General features: G+C 42.7%; 1 protein-coding gene across 10 annotated transcripts in view; it reads right to left on the minus strand.

The window, feature by feature from the left end:
• LOC149192652 (uncharacterized) overlaps nt 1–17,951 on the minus strand; it is a 316,669-nt gene that overhangs the window by 219,518 nt on the left and 79,200 nt on the right. For all 10 annotated transcript variants that reach the window (XR_016254896.1, XR_016254897.1, XR_016254895.1 and 7 more), the window contains one exon: nt 2,143–2,227. Coding sequence is in view for 7 of the 10 variants with exons in the window: in XM_089406434.1 (XP_089262560.1) it covers nt 2,143–2,227 (85 nt within the window). In the remaining 3 variants the exon portion in view is untranslated. The remainder of the gene's footprint in view (nt 1–2,142; nt 2,228–17,951) is intronic.

Raw genomic sequence — 17,951 nt, forward strand, 5'->3', positions numbered from 1 at the left:
CTGAGAGAGAGAGCAGAACTTGGTGAGCCAAGGTTGATTCAGTGCTTCAGTGTTTCAGTGTTGATTCAATTGAAGGGAAGGTTGATTCAGTGTGTGCATCTGCAGTTGCTACCAGTGATCTTCATGCTACAGCTTGTTCAGATTTGGGTGAACTTACTCATTCTCTTGATCTCTCATTGTACTATGTATCTTTGTTGAACAATTGATTTCTAGTAGAAGAAGAATCTGGTTGGGTTTTCTCCCTGTGGGTTTTGCCTTGGTCATTGGACCTAATTCTCTGTGCCTCATTTTGTTCTTGGTTGTCTTCTATTGTGCATTATTTATGTTCTATCTACAATTGTTTACTTAATATTGAAGCATAATGTGTTTTGTAAGAAGTGATTGTTACAACATAGAACATCAGAATTTCCTATCACTTCCTAACCAATAGTCCAAATTGAAAAGTAAAACCAGGCTTGGTTAGGATATTTTTTGTACATCAAATTTGACTGGTTATATGATATATTTTCTATCCATTGGGATCATTTTATTTGTTGTTTAATTTTTTGTTGCCAAGTCATACATAGAAACAGCAAGACTGTGCCATACATTAACTCCACTTCTTCTCGATCCCATTCAAGGCACTATTCTTACTTGGAGTTAGTTGGGGTTGTTATTGGGAATCCATTCCTGACTTTTCAGGAGGTAGTTAGGTCTAAAGAGCAGGGGCTTGGGACGAGTTGACAGTGGATCCCTACACTGTGTCCATCTAGTAGGTTCCAAAGACCTTAGCAACCCTGCTAATTGGATCAATAACACCCCCAGATATGGTATTCCCCAAAGTCAATCTGCAAGCATTCTAAAATAAACTCAAGATGATCTCAAACTATGAAATCAAAATATATTGCTCATGAAACTGTTAGTCATTAACAGTGAATTTGAATGGGTAATTGAAAGTTAGTGAGATAGTTGGAGCTAATTACTTTGCAGAAAAATAGTGGCTGAAGAAGATTTTTCATACATGGGGCAACTTTTAGGACAAGGGTGTAGGAAAGTGATTGTTGAAGAGCTTTTAATCCCTCCCAATGACTTTATGCCATTATCTAATCCATTTTTAGAGCATTATCTTAGAATATTCCACATGAGTGTTTGTTTAAACTAAAATTGGATGCTTCTCGACCTATTAGGAAGGGAACCATTTATGGACTATCAATCAAGGAACTCTATGATAAGCTTAGACAAATTGGTTCAATAGCATATCAATTTTATTTGGAATGGAATGTTCGGGATCACAAAATGAGGTCAATCAGGATCTGTTGAGGCATCTAGAAGCCCACTCGTCTTTTAAGACTCAAATGCTAGGGTTGTTGATCATTGATAACAACTCAATAGCCAAGAAACAACTACATCATACAGGGCTTACAATTGGGTGTTGTGTGGTTTGCCATGAACCTGAAACAATTAAGTATGTGATATGGCACTAAAAAGTTGCTAGAATGTTTTGGACTGGATCGTTGTTAAGAGTACAATATTATCTCTCTCCTCTCTTCCATTGATATGGTTTTGTTTGGGGACAAGTGGATGATTCAATAGTCTAGCAAGAGTACGTAGGATATGATAAAACTAGCAAGATTTTCTTTCTTGCAGAAATGTCATTGGGACAACTTTTCAAGAGGAGAATATTTTGTTTAACCTCTGTGCAGTTTCTATATTTAGATCAGATTTGGCTCACCAAAGATCAACTAGGATGTTTATAGAAAATATAGGCACTCATCAAGTTGGAGCTGAAGACGATATGCTATCTCTCATTGCTTATTTAGGAAGGCGGATCTACTCTGCTTTCTTTGTGCCTCCTAGATGTGTCAATCTTCATGTGCATGTATATTGATTTCCCAATATAATATATGTTGCATTTTCAACAAAAAGAAAAGAAAATGAAATAAAAGCACACAAAATGGTAAAGACAATTTGCGCTCCAAACATTTTAGAATTAAAATTCTTTTTATTACTCCTTTCAAGAATATAAGGTACTTTGTGACCAATTTTAACAATAGCAAAGCACCGCCTATTACAATATTTGTCAATCATTAATGAAAGGGTAAGTTGAATACAATGCATTAGCTTGCGAAATCTTAACAAGACCTATGAATTTAAATCGCTTACCTTTCCCAATTCTACTTATGTTTCCATCTAATTTTCTTTTTTCTTCCATCCAATATCTTGCTTCATCCCACAACCACACGAGATCCTGTAGTAATGGACAAAAATCAAGAAAATGTACAGCGAAGACTTGAAATTTTCTTCCAAATCATGTAACTATTGATTATTTTAAATAGTTTAAAACTAAACAGATGAAGAATGTGTTGCTTCTGAGCACAATATAATTCAACCACTTTAAATGCATTTTTTTAAATTGAGATAGCACATGTGCCTGGCAAAGCCTTCAAACAACCCCACACATTTCTTAGTCAGTTCTAACTCAAGGTTTAATTTCTACTTTGCCTAATTTGGCTCCCTCAACATATTAGAGACCAAGTAATTGCCTGTAAAAAGGCAGTAGTAAATGTTGATGATTGTAACTCTGACAGGTATTTTTGCAAAAGCAAACTGTCCAAGTTGCAGGAATCATCATTAAATGACTCTTACACCTAGGGGTTCACATTATTAGTTAATTGATAAAGTAAATGACATTTCACAAAGTGAGTTTAACTTAATAAAGTGCTTAAGTTTGGGTACTAGTGATTTAAGTTGAATTTTGGACCACTGATCTCAACTCAAGATTAGATTTAATCTTGAACATTGAGATTAGGGATTTGGCCCAACTCAAAATTATAAAAGGAAGCCAAGTGAAAGAGAGGACATAATCAATTATTTTCTCAAGAAGAATTTCGAAAAAGAAAGAGAAAATCAAAAAGACCTTTTGATTTCCAAGCAGGGAGAAGAATTGCAGCAGTAGTGAAAGAGAGGGCAGCCATTAATTTGCTGGCCGTACAGACCATACACAGTCCAGCATGAAGGTGATCCAGGGCATATTTCCAAGAGCTGGAAATTCAGGTTTGCTAGGTTACATTTGTTTTTTTTCTCAGCCATTTTCCCAGTATGGGAGCTCTTGTAAGTTTGAAAATTATTTGAATGATGAACTAATATTTAAGAGCAAAAAAATTGTGCATGCACAAGATTTGCTTTTTTTCTTGTTTTTTCTTGTTTTTCTCAGTGTTGCGAACATAGAAATTTAATTGTGATATTTTCAAAAAATCGCGATTTCTTTGCGCTCCAGATTTAATCGCCGGTTTTTTCCGCGTTTTTTTTATTTTCAAAAAATCGCAACTTTTTCGAAAAAATCGTGAGTCAATGCAAAAAAATCGTGGGGTCTAAAACAGCGCATTTTTAAAGCGAATTTTGGGTTTTTATTTGTCATTTTTTGCAGACAGCGGGCTTGTTTGAGCGCTGAGGAGGAGAGGAAGGCAACTACAAGGGCAGAGGAGGAGAAAAACGAAAGATTTTAGCATCTCAAGCAAGACAAATTCAAGCTTGGACCAAATTTCTTTGGCAAAGCGTGGTTTTCAGGTATGAGCACCAAATTTGGCCATTTTTTTTCTTTTTTTTGCTTGAGTTTCTATAACCCATTGATTATCAATGATTTTTGAGTGAATTAGATTGTGTTTTTTTTTTCATTTTTGTTGCATAGAGTGGAGAGGGTTCATTTTGGTCAAAGATGCAAAAATTTGATTGTTAGATTTATTAATTTAATTTCTTTTTGTGCTATATTTTTTTGCATCATTTTGTTTGGGTTTGAATGTGCATTTTTTTCTATTATCGTTGCATTGACTTGAGGTTTTTTTTTTTTTTGGTCAAAAATTCTGTGTTGTATGTAATTTTTTTTATTTTTTTTTAACTTGCAATTCTTCTTGTGCCCTAGGTTCAACTTCAAACTTCATCTTACATTAAAACTCAAAAGATCAACCAAGTTACAAACATGCCAAGGAAATTGGACCCTCTGTGGGAATTTGGTGAACCTGATGGAGGGTTTAACAGAGCAAACTTGTCTTGCAAGTTGTGTGGATATCATATGAAAGGGGGTGTATAGATTGAAGTATCACCTTGCACAAATCCTTGGACACGAGGTAGGGCCTTGCACCAATAAAACTCTGGAAACCATCCGAAGAGCCCTCAGATCATTAGAAGAAATAGAGCAAACCAAACAGTCCAAGTCAGATCTAAGGAATCAACTAGCAAGGAATAGAGTGTTAAGAGGTGAATATGAGAGTGGCACTGGTTCTACTTCAGCATCAATATCTACAACCAACCCTGTAGCTACCTAATCATACTTTTTTCCTAGAACCACAACTAGTTCACAACCATCTATCTCTTCAATGCTTAAAAAAAAGGAGAAAGAAGAATCTGACAAGTTGTTGACCAAGTTTCTTCTTTAGAGTGATATTCCTTTCAGCGTTGCAAGGAATAATCCATTTTTCCAACTTGTTGTTGATGCTATTGCAATTGTTAGCCCAGGGTACAAAGTCCCTTCTTATGATGACTTTAGAGGCCGCATTCTTCAAGATGAAAAGGTTGACTACACCAAAAGATTGGAGGAGTTTAGGGCATCATGGGCACACACAGGATGCACTGTGATGTCAGATGGTTGGACCGATCAAAAGGGGAGAAGCCTTATAAACTTCTTGGTTAATTGTCCCAAGGGGACAATGTTTATGAAATCTGTTGATGCATCTGCACATATCAAAGATGCAAAATTATTATGTGATTTGTTGGATGTGTTTATTTTGGAGGTGGGTCCAGAACATGTTGTCCAAGTCATAACGGACAATGCTGCAAATTATGTTGTTGCTGGCAAGATGCTTATGGAGAGACATCCTACTTTATTTTGGACACCTTGTGCTGCACATTGCATTGATTTGATGTTGGAGGACATAGGAAAAATTTCTTTTGTCAAAGATATTGTTGACTCATCAAAAAGCATTACAAAATTTATATATAATCATGCATTTGTGCTTCATTTGATGAGAAAATTCACCAACAACAAGGAGTTGGTGCACCCCGCCATTACATGGTTTGCTACCAATTTCATATCTCTTCAATCCCTCTTGAATTCTATGTGGGATGTGAAGAGAATGTTTCTTTCAAATGAATGGCGTACTTTAGCATTTAACCACAAACTAGAGGGAGAGGCCATATGCAGATTAGTTTCATACCAGGAAAACTTCTGGGCGGGAGTGCAGGAGGTGTGTAGCGTTATTGAACCTTTGGTAAAGGTTCTTCCATTAGTTGATGGTGACAAGCCCGCAATGGGCTACTTGTATGAGAACATGGACAGGGCCAAAGAATCATTCGGACCTACTATGATGATAAGGGAGATGAGGGGTTTTAGAAACAACTCCTCCTATGGGAAGTGATTGATGAACGATGGAACAACACACTCCATCGTCCCATTCATGCTGTAGATATCTACCTGAACTCCACATTTGCTTACCCCTGTAGGTTCTTATTTGATGCTGAGGTTATGGATGGATTCTTCACCTGTTTTCAGAGGATGGTGCCATCTCCATCAAAACGTGCAGAAATCTCCAAAGAAATGGAGATATACAGAATGGCAGGTGGCACATTTAGCTTTGAAATGGTTGTGGTTGATAGGAAGACTTAAATGCCAGGTATTTTTTAGTTTGTTTCAAATTCCATTGTCTCTTCAAGTTCATAACTTCATACTTTGCTTCAATTTTCAAATTTCATTTTTTCCTTATGTTTATCTTATTTGTAATTTTGTTGTAGATGCATGGTGGAGAAACTATGGTGCCAGAGTACCCCATCTGCGAAAGCTTGCCATTCGAATCCTTAGCCAAACATGTAGCTCCTCAAGATGCGAGCGCAACTAGAGTGTATTTCAAAAAATACACACCAAGAAGCGCAACAGGTTAAACTTAAAACTTAAAATATTCCAAAATTCCAATTAATGTTTTGAATTCATTAAATAATATTTTTTTTATAATTATTATTTTATGACCTTTGTACAGGTTGGAGTCCCAGCAACTTAATGACATGGTCTACGTCTACTACAATCTTCAATTGTGGGTGAGGCAACTTGAGACGACACCTGATATGGACGCCATCTCATTAGATGGGACTGACACCACTGTTGCATGGAGGGTTGAGGCCGAGAGGCCTCTCATGGAGTTTGTCGATGATTGGTTAGAGCAGCAGGTAGTGGAAGGGGTAGAGGGGGCGAAGGAGGAGCAAGAGGAGCAACAAGAGGAGGAGGTGACACCACCTACCAGGCTACCCCTGTCACCAGTAGAGGACGTGGTCTACCTCCTGTAGCTCTTAGTTCTTCAACTTCTAGAACACACCAGAGTCCAATGCCAACTCCACCGGCATCTACATCTAGAGGGAAAGCTATTGCATTTTCTCGCAAGAGGGGTAGAGGAAATCAGTAGTATTAGTTATTTGGTTCATTTCATTGTATATGACATTATGACTCATGATATGAAATACATTATTATATTTTTGTTGATATTTTGAGGTTGAGTGTAATATTCCTAATTAGCCATGGCTAATTGGAATATTCGATTTTGTCCAAATTTTTCCTTCTATAGTTATTTGTAAATAAAGAGTGAGGAAGGGGGACATAACTCACTTTTAGAATAAAAGGTCACTTCTTAGTAGCACAACATTTTGACTTAAAGGGGAACCAAGGGGGCCAAAGGGGGACGCAGAAATGGAGCCCACGCAGACACATGGAGGGACTGCGTAGGAGGGTAATTTTCGGGGGTTGGCCATTCCAGAAACGCTTTCTGGGTTTTTCTGGGTTTCTTGAGTAGAGTCCAATTTCAAAGTTTCAACCTTTTCTGAGGAGGGGAGCAGCCCCAAATCCTCATTTGATTTCTAGTAGCAGCAGCAGCATAGCTGTTTCCCAGCAACTTGGACACAGATCAGAGAGGGGCCATTTCGTCGCTATTCTGAGTGTATTTCTTCACTTGCCTAGTGCAAGTAGAGGTGCCATCTTCCTGATCACCTCCTGTACTCATTTTATTACTCAGTATAATAAAATGGCTTAGCATTCTCTCTGCATTTCTTGTGTATCTGCTTATGGTTTATTTGATATATATTGTATCATTGTTATTTGTATCTCTTTGAGCATTCTCGGCTATTATACCACTTGTGTGTTTCTATTATACTCTTAGACAGAGTTTGGAAAGGGCCAGGTAGCCTCCGGATCTCGTCCTCTCTTTAGAGGCGACATATCTGGTAAATACCCTCCCAGTCCATCTCTGGTTGGAGTTTGCTTGTGTCTAGGGTATATTCCTGATAAGGGATATTACAGTGGTATCAGAGCATAGATCTGGCTCAGCCTGTGGAACTAGCAATCTATGACACCGAGGGAAAACCCTATATCTGTTACAAAGGTCGGAGATACAGAGACTCTGGGCATAGGTTGGAGAACACTTACAGAGAGGGAGACTGTGTTTCGGTAGTAGACGCAGAACAGGAGGAGCCTGTAGTGGACGCAGAGCAGAGGGAGGCTGTGGTGGACGCAGAGCAGGAGGCTCCGATGGCAGATGATGACAGAAAGAGATTTGCGGATATGCTCCTCAAATCAGTGCAGGATCTATCGAGGCAGATTGAGGTGATGGGGCAGAGATTCACGACAGTAGAGGCCAGACAGCGTGATAGCCCACAAGTTTTCCAGGTTGGTGAGGGATCGAGCGCATCCCACCATTTGCCAGAGCAGTGTGATACTGCGCAGCAGGTGGCCTCACATGCCCCTACACGCTCTACCATGCCCACTTTCTTAGGAGCAGACACGGGGGCCATAGCCCAGCAAGAGGCAGAGCCCAGACATATGGGCGATTATTTTGCAAAGCACCAAGCCTATGGGCAGGAGTTCAGGGACGCCCTCTCATTCAGAGATTTTGTTCAGCTCCAGCGGGATAGCAGACTCCGCAACCATCACAGAGGGTACCGGCATTACCATGATGGTGACACCCACCGTGCAGCGAGTAGATTCCACTTGCCTACGTTTGATGGTTCATCAAACAGTTTGGCAAAGTCTTGGGTGGAGAAGCTGGACATTTATTTCCAGCTTAACCAGATGTCGGAGACAGAGGCCATCAAGGTGGCAACATTGCATTTGGATGGTGAGGCCCAGGATTGGTGGTTTCATGGGATGGTTACACTTGGGCATTCTACAGTGACGACATATGCTGAGTTTACTAGGAGATTGATGGAGCGATTTGACCGGAGGGATCCAGAGCAGCATTTTGTTGAGTTGACGAGGCTCAAACAGACAGGGAGCCCAGAGACCTACATCGCAGATTTCTTGAGGATCTTCGTAATGGTGCCAGACCTATCCACGGCGCGGAGGGTCTATATGTATGTTGAGGGGTTAGCAGAGCCACTTCGAGGTCTAGTCCGATCCACTAGACCAGCCATACTCCAAGACGCTATCAGCAGGACCTGGGACTTACAGGATGTCTTACCCAAGACCCGGACACCTTACACCCAGAGACAAGCTTTCCAGTCTAAGGAGAAGGACGTGAGGATACCACCTCCAAAGGGGAATCCAGGACGAGTACAGCTTGATGATGATGCCAGGAGGGAGCTGAAGAAAAAGCGGTTGTGCTTCACATGTCAGGAGCCGTGGGCACCGGGACATAGATGTGCTACTGGCAAAGCACATTTTATTGAGGTCTTCTCTGAGAGCAGTGGAGAAGAGGATGACGAGGATGATGGGGAGGCCGGAGATAGCCATGTCGTACAGGGACCTTTACCACCTCCACCACCACCAGCAGGAGGTGCATCATTTGCACCCACCGGAGGGGCCCTTGCAGCATTGCGAGGAGTTCCCAAGTATCTAACGCTACGTGTACAAGGGATAGTATGTGGCCCGCGAGTATCAGTTTTGGTTGACAGTGGGGCAACCCACAACTTTATTGATGCACAGATGGTTGAGTGGAGAGGTATACAAACAGAGAGCTTCGATGGGTTTTCAGTCTTGGTCCCAGCAAATCAGACCATGACGTGTGCTCGTTATGTTCCAGAGCTTTCAGTGACGATGGGCACCTACACATTGACTGACCATTTTTTCGTGGTCGATATTCCGGACACCAACATGATATTGGGTGTTTAGTGGCTTATCACTCTAGGGAAGGTCACGACGGATTGGAAGACCCTAGAGATGGAGTGGGATGATGAGAAGACAGGGAGGCATGAGAAGATACGGGGACAGCACACATATTTGCCTCAGACTGTTTCAGCTCATTGGATGGAGGCAGTCTTCCGGAAGGGAGACATAGAGTGGGCAGTGGAGCTGCGTGCATTAGAGGCAGGGACTACAGGGCAATCGGTACATCCAGAGATACAGTCCATCCTTGATCGGTATGCCATAGTGTTTGGGGAGATTCCACCAGGACAGCCACCAGATCGGGGGTTTGAGCACACCATCGAGCTAGAGCAGGGCATACAGGCAGTGATCACCACCCCCTATAGGCATCCCAAGGCCTATCGGGATGAGATTGAGAGGGCTATCCAGGAGTTGCTAGCCCTTGGGCACATTCGACCGAGCACGAGTCCTTTTGCTTCTTCTGTGGTGTTGGTGAAGAAGAAGGACGGTATGTTGAGGATGTGCATTGACTACAGGGCCCTGAACAAGAAGACCCTGAAGAACAGGTACCCCATACCCAGGATCGATGAGTTGATGGACGAGTTGAGAGGGGCACGTTTCTTCTCAAAGATTGATTTGAGATTGGGGTACCATCAGATTCGCGTGAGGGAGCAGGACATTCCCAAGACCGCCTTCAGGTGTCACTATGGGCACTTCGAGTTCTTAGTGATGCCTTTTGGGCTAACCAACGCCCCAGCTACATTTCAATCTTGCATGAATCACATCTTCCATAGTCACTTGAGGAAGTTTGTGTTCGTATTCTTTGATGATATTCTCATTTACAGCAGGACTTGGGAGGAGCATCTCCAGCACATTGAGACAGTGTTGCGTATCTCACAGGAGCAGCAGTTCTATGCCAAACTCTCCAAGTGTGAGTTTGGGTTGACGGAGATGTTATATCTGAGACACATCATAGGGGTGGACAGAGTGAGAGTCCACGAAGAGAAGATCAGGGCCATCAGAGACTGACCGTAGCCGAGAAACGTGATGGAACTTAGAGGATTCATTGGCATTTGTACGTACTATTGGAAGTTCGTTAAAGGTTTCTCAAAGCTTGCTGCACCCCTGACAGACTTGATGAGGAAGGGGGCATTCAGTTGGTCAGATACAGCGCAGCGAGCCTTTAACAGGCTCAACGAGGTTATGAGCAGCTGCCCAGTGCTTGCATTGCCAGATTTTACGCAGCCATTTGTTTTGGAGTGTGATGCGTCGGGAGAGGAGATCGGCGCAATATTGATGCAGGGAGGTCACCCTATAGCCTTTGAGAGCTAGAAGCTCCTTCCGCATGAGAGGTTGTATTCTATATACGACAAGGAGATGCTGGCCATCATGCATGCATTGGCTAAGTACCGGCAGTATTTGGTGGGCAACAGGTTCAGGGTGAGGACTGATCACAACAGCCTCAAGTTCTTTTTGGCGCAGAAGCAGTTACAGGAGAGGCAACAGAAGTGGATCAGTAAGATCCAAGCATATGACTTTGACATTGAGTATGTCAAGGGTAAGAACAACTTGGTAGCAGGTGCCCTTTCACGTAGACCAGCCATGTTGTCTCTTATGAGCTTGGACATGGACTGGAGGGCTCGACTCTTAGTAGAGTACTCCAAGGACAGGTTTGCATGTGAGATTCTGGACGGGCAGGTGGCAGATGACAGGTACAGCGTGATCGATGAGATCATCTATTACAAGGATCGGATCTTCTTGACTGAGGGGTCTCATATCAAGAAGAAGATACTCCAGGGATCACATGACTCACCATTGGCAGGCCATCAGGGGTTTACCAAAACCTACAGGGCCATTAGAGAGAGGTTCTCATGGAAGGGCCTCAAGGAGGACGTACTTCAGCATATCAGGGAGTGCGATGTTTGCTAGAGGAACAAGGGGGAGACGAGCCATCTCGCGGGATTATTGCAGCCTCTTCCCATTCCGGAGGAGAAATGGGAGAGTATTTCGATGGACTTCATCACAGGGTTGCCCATGGTAGAGGGCAAGGATTGTATCTTTGTCATCATTTATCGGCTGACGAAGTACGCACATTTCTTTGCCATATCCGCACATTATACAGCAGCACAGGTGGGCGATCTGTTCTCCAGGGAGATCTTCAGGCTACATGGTCTTCCTAAGACCATCGTCAGTGATAGGGATAGCCATTTTATGGGCGGGTTTTGGCAGGAGCTTTTCCGATTGGTGGGGATGGAGTTGACACCGAGTACCAGTTATCACCCACAGATGGATGGGCAGACAAAGATAGTTAACAAGTGGCTGGAGGGCTACTTGCGTAACTATGTCAGCGGGCAGCAGCGAGCATCGCTGAAGTGGCTGCATCTAGGGGAGTACTGCTACAATACTTCACATCACATGTCCATTGGTATGTCACCATTCTATGCCTTGTATGGGTATCATCCTTTATCTTTTGCTAACATGATGTTTGGTGATAGCAGGGCTCCTAGAGCCAAGATTTGGATCCAAGAGAGTCAGCATATCCTCCGAGCTCTCAAGGATAACATGGCTACAGCGCAGAATCAGCAGAAGCTGTAAGCCGACAGGGGTCGGGTGGAGAGATAGTTCGAGGTAGGGACATGGTCTACCTACGACTACAGCCATACCGACAGTCGTCACTGAAGCAGAAGGGGGCTAAGAAGCTCAAGCCCTGCTTTTATGGGCCATACAAGGTGATACGCAGGGTTGGACAGGTTGCATATGAGTTGGAGCTACCCCAAGGCAGCAAGACTCATAACATCTTTCATGTATCACGCTTGAAAAAGGCATTGGGGCAGCAGGGGACGGTGACAGATGAGCTACCACCCATGGATGATGAGGGGCATTTGGTATTGCAGCCGAAGGCTATCATTGATACCAAGGAGAGGCAGCTGCGGAGCAAGACGGTCCAGAATTCTTGGTGAGATGGAAGAATTTGCCGGATGAGGATGCCACTTGGGAGAGTGAGAAGATCTTACAGCATCCATCACTTTAGTTGCTTGAGGACAAGCAACATTTTGTCGGGGGAGACTGTAATATTCCTAATTAGCCATGGCTAATTGGAATATTCGATTTGTCCAAATTTTGCCTTCTATAGTTATTTGTAAATAAAAAGTGAGGAAGGGGGACATAACTCACTTTTAGAATAAAAAGTCACTTCCTAGTAGCACAACGTTGTGACTTAAAGGGGAGCTAAGGGGGCCAAAGGGGGATGCAGAAATGGAGCCCACGTAGACACATGGAGGGACTGCACAGGAGGGAAGACACACGTGGCAAGAGGGGAATCACGCAGGAGGAGGTGAGCCTTAGGATGGAGAGAGGCAAAGGCTATAAATGAGAGAGGAGCCCCCTCATTTTGATCATTCAGTTATGAGCATTTGTGATAGTCATTTCGACTTAAAGCACACTGGCTGTTTAGCTAGTCTGCAGCACTGTTTAGTGCATTGAGTGTCTCCGTTCGGAGATCTCACCCTTAGCCCCGGGGGACTTAGAGTGCCTGCTCGGGCAAGGTATTTCCATTGGCATTTCAGCAGTAGATACATCAGTATTTCAGCAGTAGTTTTATCAGCATTTTGGAGGACTGCACAGCACTAAGGGAGGGACGCAGTTTTGGAGGACTGCGCAACACTGAGAGAGGGACGCAGTTCTTGTTGAGGGTTTGACTTGTGCTGAGAGATAGAGCAGGGGATCAGCCCTTGCATCTGAAGAGTTCTGGCAGGGGTTTTGGGCATATTTCTGGAGGGTTTCATTCAGTGGTAGTGCAGAGCACTGAGAGACTGCGCAGAACCCCAAGGGGGTGATTTTCGGGGATCGGCCATTCCAGAAACGCTTTCTGGGTTTTTCTAAGTTTCTTGAGTAGAGTCTGATTTCAGAGTTTCAGCCTTTTCTGAGGAGGGGAGTAGCCCCAAATCCTCATTTGATTCCTAGCAGCAGCAGCAGCATAGCAATTTCCCAGTAGCTTGGACGCAGATCAGAGAGGGGCCATTCCATCGCTATTCTAAGTGTATTTCTTCACTTGCCTAGTGCAAGTAGAGGTGTCATCTTCTTGATCACCTCCTGTACTCATTTTATTACTCAGTATAATAAAATGGCTTAGCATTCTCTCTGCATTTCTTGTGTATCTGCTTATGGTTTATTTGATATATATCGTATCATTGTTATTTGTATCTCTTTGAGCATTCTCGACTATTATACCACTTGTGTGTTTCTATTATACTCTTAGACAAAGTCTAGAAAGGGCCAGGTAGCCTCCGGATCTCGTCCTCTCTTTAGAAGCGACATATTTGGTAAATGCCCTCCCAGTCCATCTCTGGTTGGAGTTTGCTTGTGTCTGGGGTATATTCCTGATAAGGGATATTACACTAAGTTGGGACTCGAGAGTTAGGACTTACTATTCAGGACATGATTCACTGTTATGTGTGATGTAGCACTAGAAATGATATTACACATCTTATATATTAGTGCTTTTATCATATTTATGTGTCAATGTAATTATTTTATGTTGTAGATGCTTTAGATAATAATAAAAAATGAAAAAAATGAATATTTTTGTATTTGCCGATTTTTTTCTGGATTTTTACCGATTTTTTCCCGATTTTTTCCCCTCGCCGATTTAATCCCGATCGCGATGTTCGCAAAATAACTTTTTCTTTCTTTTTTCGCTGCCTTTTTTATTAAAGAATTTCAATAGTGTAAATCTAGATCTAATCTATTTACCTAGGCACTAGTTTTCAAAAATCAAAATGGTATCAAAGCTTGGGCTTTGAGGAGAAAAATACATTCAAAATTGTTGAGTGCAGATCTCTCAGATCCAGACGTCTCAACATTAGATATACAAAGTGCTTGAAGGATTAAGCACAAGACAACCATGGCAGGAAGCAGTCTTAGGTTCAAGGATAGACTAGATGGGGCTTCAAATTTCTTGTGTCAAAAGGCAAGAGTCACACTACTCTTGAAAGTACAAGACTTGTGGGCGAATGTGGAGGTGGTCCTTCCAATGCAAGAAGATCCTACAAATCAGGCAGCATAGGACAAGAAGGATGTTAGAGCATAGAGGGTGATATTAGGTGCTATGAAAGATCACATGATCTCCGCATGTGTGTAATATTCCTAATAGGAAAATAGAGGAAATAACAAAGACTATGAACAAACTACAAATTGCAATCTCAAAAACATGCAAGCGCATGAATTAAACACTAGAAATATGAACCAAGCTCTTAGCTATTTTATTAATATGAGCAAAATGGGTGCAATAGATGGTAATAGTAGAACCTATGCTTGCTACAAGCAAGCAAGGAAAAACTTAGGTGATAATCATGAAGCCCAAGTGTTGTAGAAGCTCCTCCCCAATTTCTGCGCTGACCCAATAAATTTCTATTGTTGCTGCCAGATAGGAAATGGAAAATCTACCATCAGAAGTGCTCAGAAAATTCTGATAAATTAGCTAGTGCACTTTCTCAACAAAGCCAACAAAACCCAGAAAGGGATTGGCCCCAAACCAACTCTCCAAGAAACCCACAAAGTGGTGCAAATTGTCAGCTGACTAGTAAAATGCACTGCTGAAAGAAAGTGGATTTCTGACCTAAATATTGTCTGAATCACACTGAAAATGCAGTCATAGACCCCTCTTCAAATACCCACAAAAACCCAGAAAAGGTTTGGCCTGATTCCAAGTGGCAAGAGAGCCCACCAAATAGTGTGAGTGGCCCTATGGCTGGCTACACGCATTGCTGATAAATAATGATCCAAAAACTCCCAAATCCTCTACTATAATGCCACTAAAAATACACACAAAATCCCCTCCGGAATCTACCTTCTCCTCTAGCCAATCTCCTTCGAAAATTAGTTTCCCTCTTCCCCTACGCAAGCTTTTTCTAGTGAGCTCTGCGCACTACCAGAATGGAGAAATCTGGCCCACCAAATGGCCAAGACTTTTGCCTTGCAAAACACTACCAAAATTTCGATCTCAAGGTAGGAAATCTCTCTGCAAATCACCGGATCTCCCGATTCATTCTAGCTAAAGAAATTTGAGCTCCACAAACTGCCTCTGTTAGTTTTTGTAGCATTGGATGTGTTTTAGCCACGAAATTTGGTGGAGAGGCTAGAATACATGAGATCTCCAAAACCCATAAATCGTTTCTAGAAATTCCGCCTAGAAATGACTTAATTAGATTATTAACCAGTTTTTAAATATTTCCTAAGTCTAAACTTAGGAAATATTGTTAATTAATCAATATTAATTAAGTCAAGGCGAGAATCATCTAGAAACTTACACGGATCAATTCAGAGATGATCTTATATGTCGATTATGTTTTAATCTTGGTCGTTGGTGCTCCAACAGTGGATTATAAGAGGAGGTCGATGTGGTGATGGAGAGAATACTTGAGCAGTTCGATTTCTAAGTAGATCGATTTCTAGAGTAATAGCAGCCAGTTGTCGAAAGAGAGCTAGAGATCGAAGCAGTGTGAGGGGCAGAGACAGTGAGGCTAGAGGAGGCATTCCAGATCCAACCAGTGCATTTGCAGAGAGACAGAAGAGTTACAGAGAGGTTGACACTGGGGCAGCGCAACAACTTCTAGAGGCTAAGTCGAATTGCTTAGAGGGGTTGATGTTTTCAGTTCTAGAGGCCAGGAATGAGTCCCAGAGTGTCAAAGAAGCACCTTTCCAGTCATCAGAGACCAATCTGAGGCTAGACGTCCAGCAAGCCGCCTAGAGCAGCACAGAGGCTGAAGCAGAGGGTCAGAGGGCTGAATTTCTGAAGGCAAGTCGTGCCAGGAGTTTGCCTATGGGTTGAGGAAAATTCCTCACTAGATTTTTGCCAGTATTTTTCTTTGTAGAACTACCATATTTTGGCATCCAATTGTACTCAGATTTTCTCACTGTTGCATAATAATAAAACCCTCAGTTGTTGTGATTCTCCCAAGTTGGGTTTTTTCAGGGATTTTTTTCCAAAAATAATTGTGTTGTTTTTATGTGTGTGTGCTAGTATTTTGACGATTCCAGCGCTATTTATTTTCCACAATTTTATTTGGGAAGGTTGCAATGTGTTTATTTCGATGTTGTCGTAGAAATAAACTGAATAATTAATTTATCAGTTAAGAGAAATAATACCAGTTGTTGCAATAGGATTCCAGAATTGGAATTTTCACATGGTATCAGAGTGCGGTTGACCAGCCGGAGAGCTCAGGAAAACGAAGGAAAGGAATTTCGTTGCTCAGCTAGGGCAGCAGGCCAAAATTCCCAAAGACAACACAGTCATTCTGCCAGGAGGTCAAGTTACTTGTGGGGGTTTGAATTTTCTGAGTGGGGCAGAAAAAATCGATCACTCCAGATCAAGTAATTCCAGAGGTAGAGGGAGCAGCTCAGTACTTTTGTTGAGCAGATCTCTAGCCGAACGTAGTGGTTTTTGCAGCAGTTCGCTAGAGCAAAGCCAGCGTCGAGGTGGAAGAGAGAAGAGCACACACAGAGGGAAAATTTTCCTTAGGGAACTTCTAGTCTCAAGAAGTTCGATTTTTTCCTCGCAGACCGACAGTCATTATGCGCAGATCTTCTCACTCCAGAAGGGAATGCGAATAACAGAGCAGAAGGAAAGAGGAAATTTTCGACAGTTCGTTGAGATGGCCACTGCTGGGCTTCATGGTCAGGACAGGTTGGATAGAGCTTCCAACTAAGTCATCTGGAAGGCAAGGATGTCCTTCCTTCTAGATGAATATGGCCTGAAAGCCCATATTCATGCAGTGGTCGTAGTTCCTTAGGATGCAGATCAACAGAAAGAGTACAAGAAGGAGATGGCACAGGTGAAACAGTTGATCCTAGATGGAGTCCGAGATCATGTTGTTTCACATATAGCTGGCAAAGATATTGCCAAGCAGATGTGGGATCCTCTCTCCACATTGTACCAGGGTACTTCTGAGCAGAGGAAGATATACCTCGAGGAGAAGCTGAGGCTCATCCAGATGGAGAAGGGGGAAGGCATAGACCTCTTCCTCACCAGGATTCAAGAGGTCCGGGACAAGTTGTCAATTTTTGGGGCAACGCCGCAACCCATAGAGTTAGTGAGATTGGAACTCAAGAGTGTCTCCAAGGACTGGCAGGCCTTTGTCCAAAGCATATTAGGCAGAGACAAGTTACCAGACTGGGACAGGATGTACGCTGACTTGCAGCATGAGAAATTGAGGCGAGCTCTTCTAAAGAGCTCCATCAGTGGCAGTAGCAATGGATCAAAGCAGTTGAAGGAGGAGGAGAATGTGGCCTTTGCATCTAAGGGTCCCAATCAGGGACAAGAGGAACAGAGGAAAAAGAAGGACCTGTCAAAGGCCAAGTGCTTTAGGAATGGTGAGCTTGGTCACTACAGTACCTAGTGTCCTCTCAAGAAGAAGAACAAGGAGGAGAAGCAAGACCAGCAGGTAGCTTCAGCAGAGATCGATAGGCTTTCCTCTAGGCTGGAGGAAGACTTCACTATGTTCACCGATACACCTCCAAGAGTGAGGTGGGGTGACTTGGTGTTGTAGACCCAGAGCACTACAGATGGACAGGATCCTTGAAGAGACCACCTCATGGATCATTACCTAGCTACAAGGGCCCACAGTATTTAGTAGTAGGATGGATCAGTAATAGTGGATGTAGTCAAATGCCAGAGTGACAATTGCAAAGACTAATAACAGTCAGATGTTGGGGAGTGCAGTGCAGAGTTGGAAGCAGTGCAGTTGGCACAGTGCAGAGTCGACCACAGCGCAGATTCTTCAATGACAGTGTAAATATAAGCAGCAGTAAGAGACTCGGGTGACAGATGCAACATACTGATCACAACTGATTTAGTATTTTG

This window comes from Pinus tabuliformis, chromosome 2_2, assembly GCF_031772625.1.
Source record: "Pinus tabuliformis cultivar Carrire ecotype Pingquan chromosome 2_2, CPIR1, whole genome shotgun sequence".
NCBI lineage: Eukaryota > Viridiplantae > Streptophyta > Pinopsida > Pinales > Pinaceae > Pinus > Pinus tabuliformis.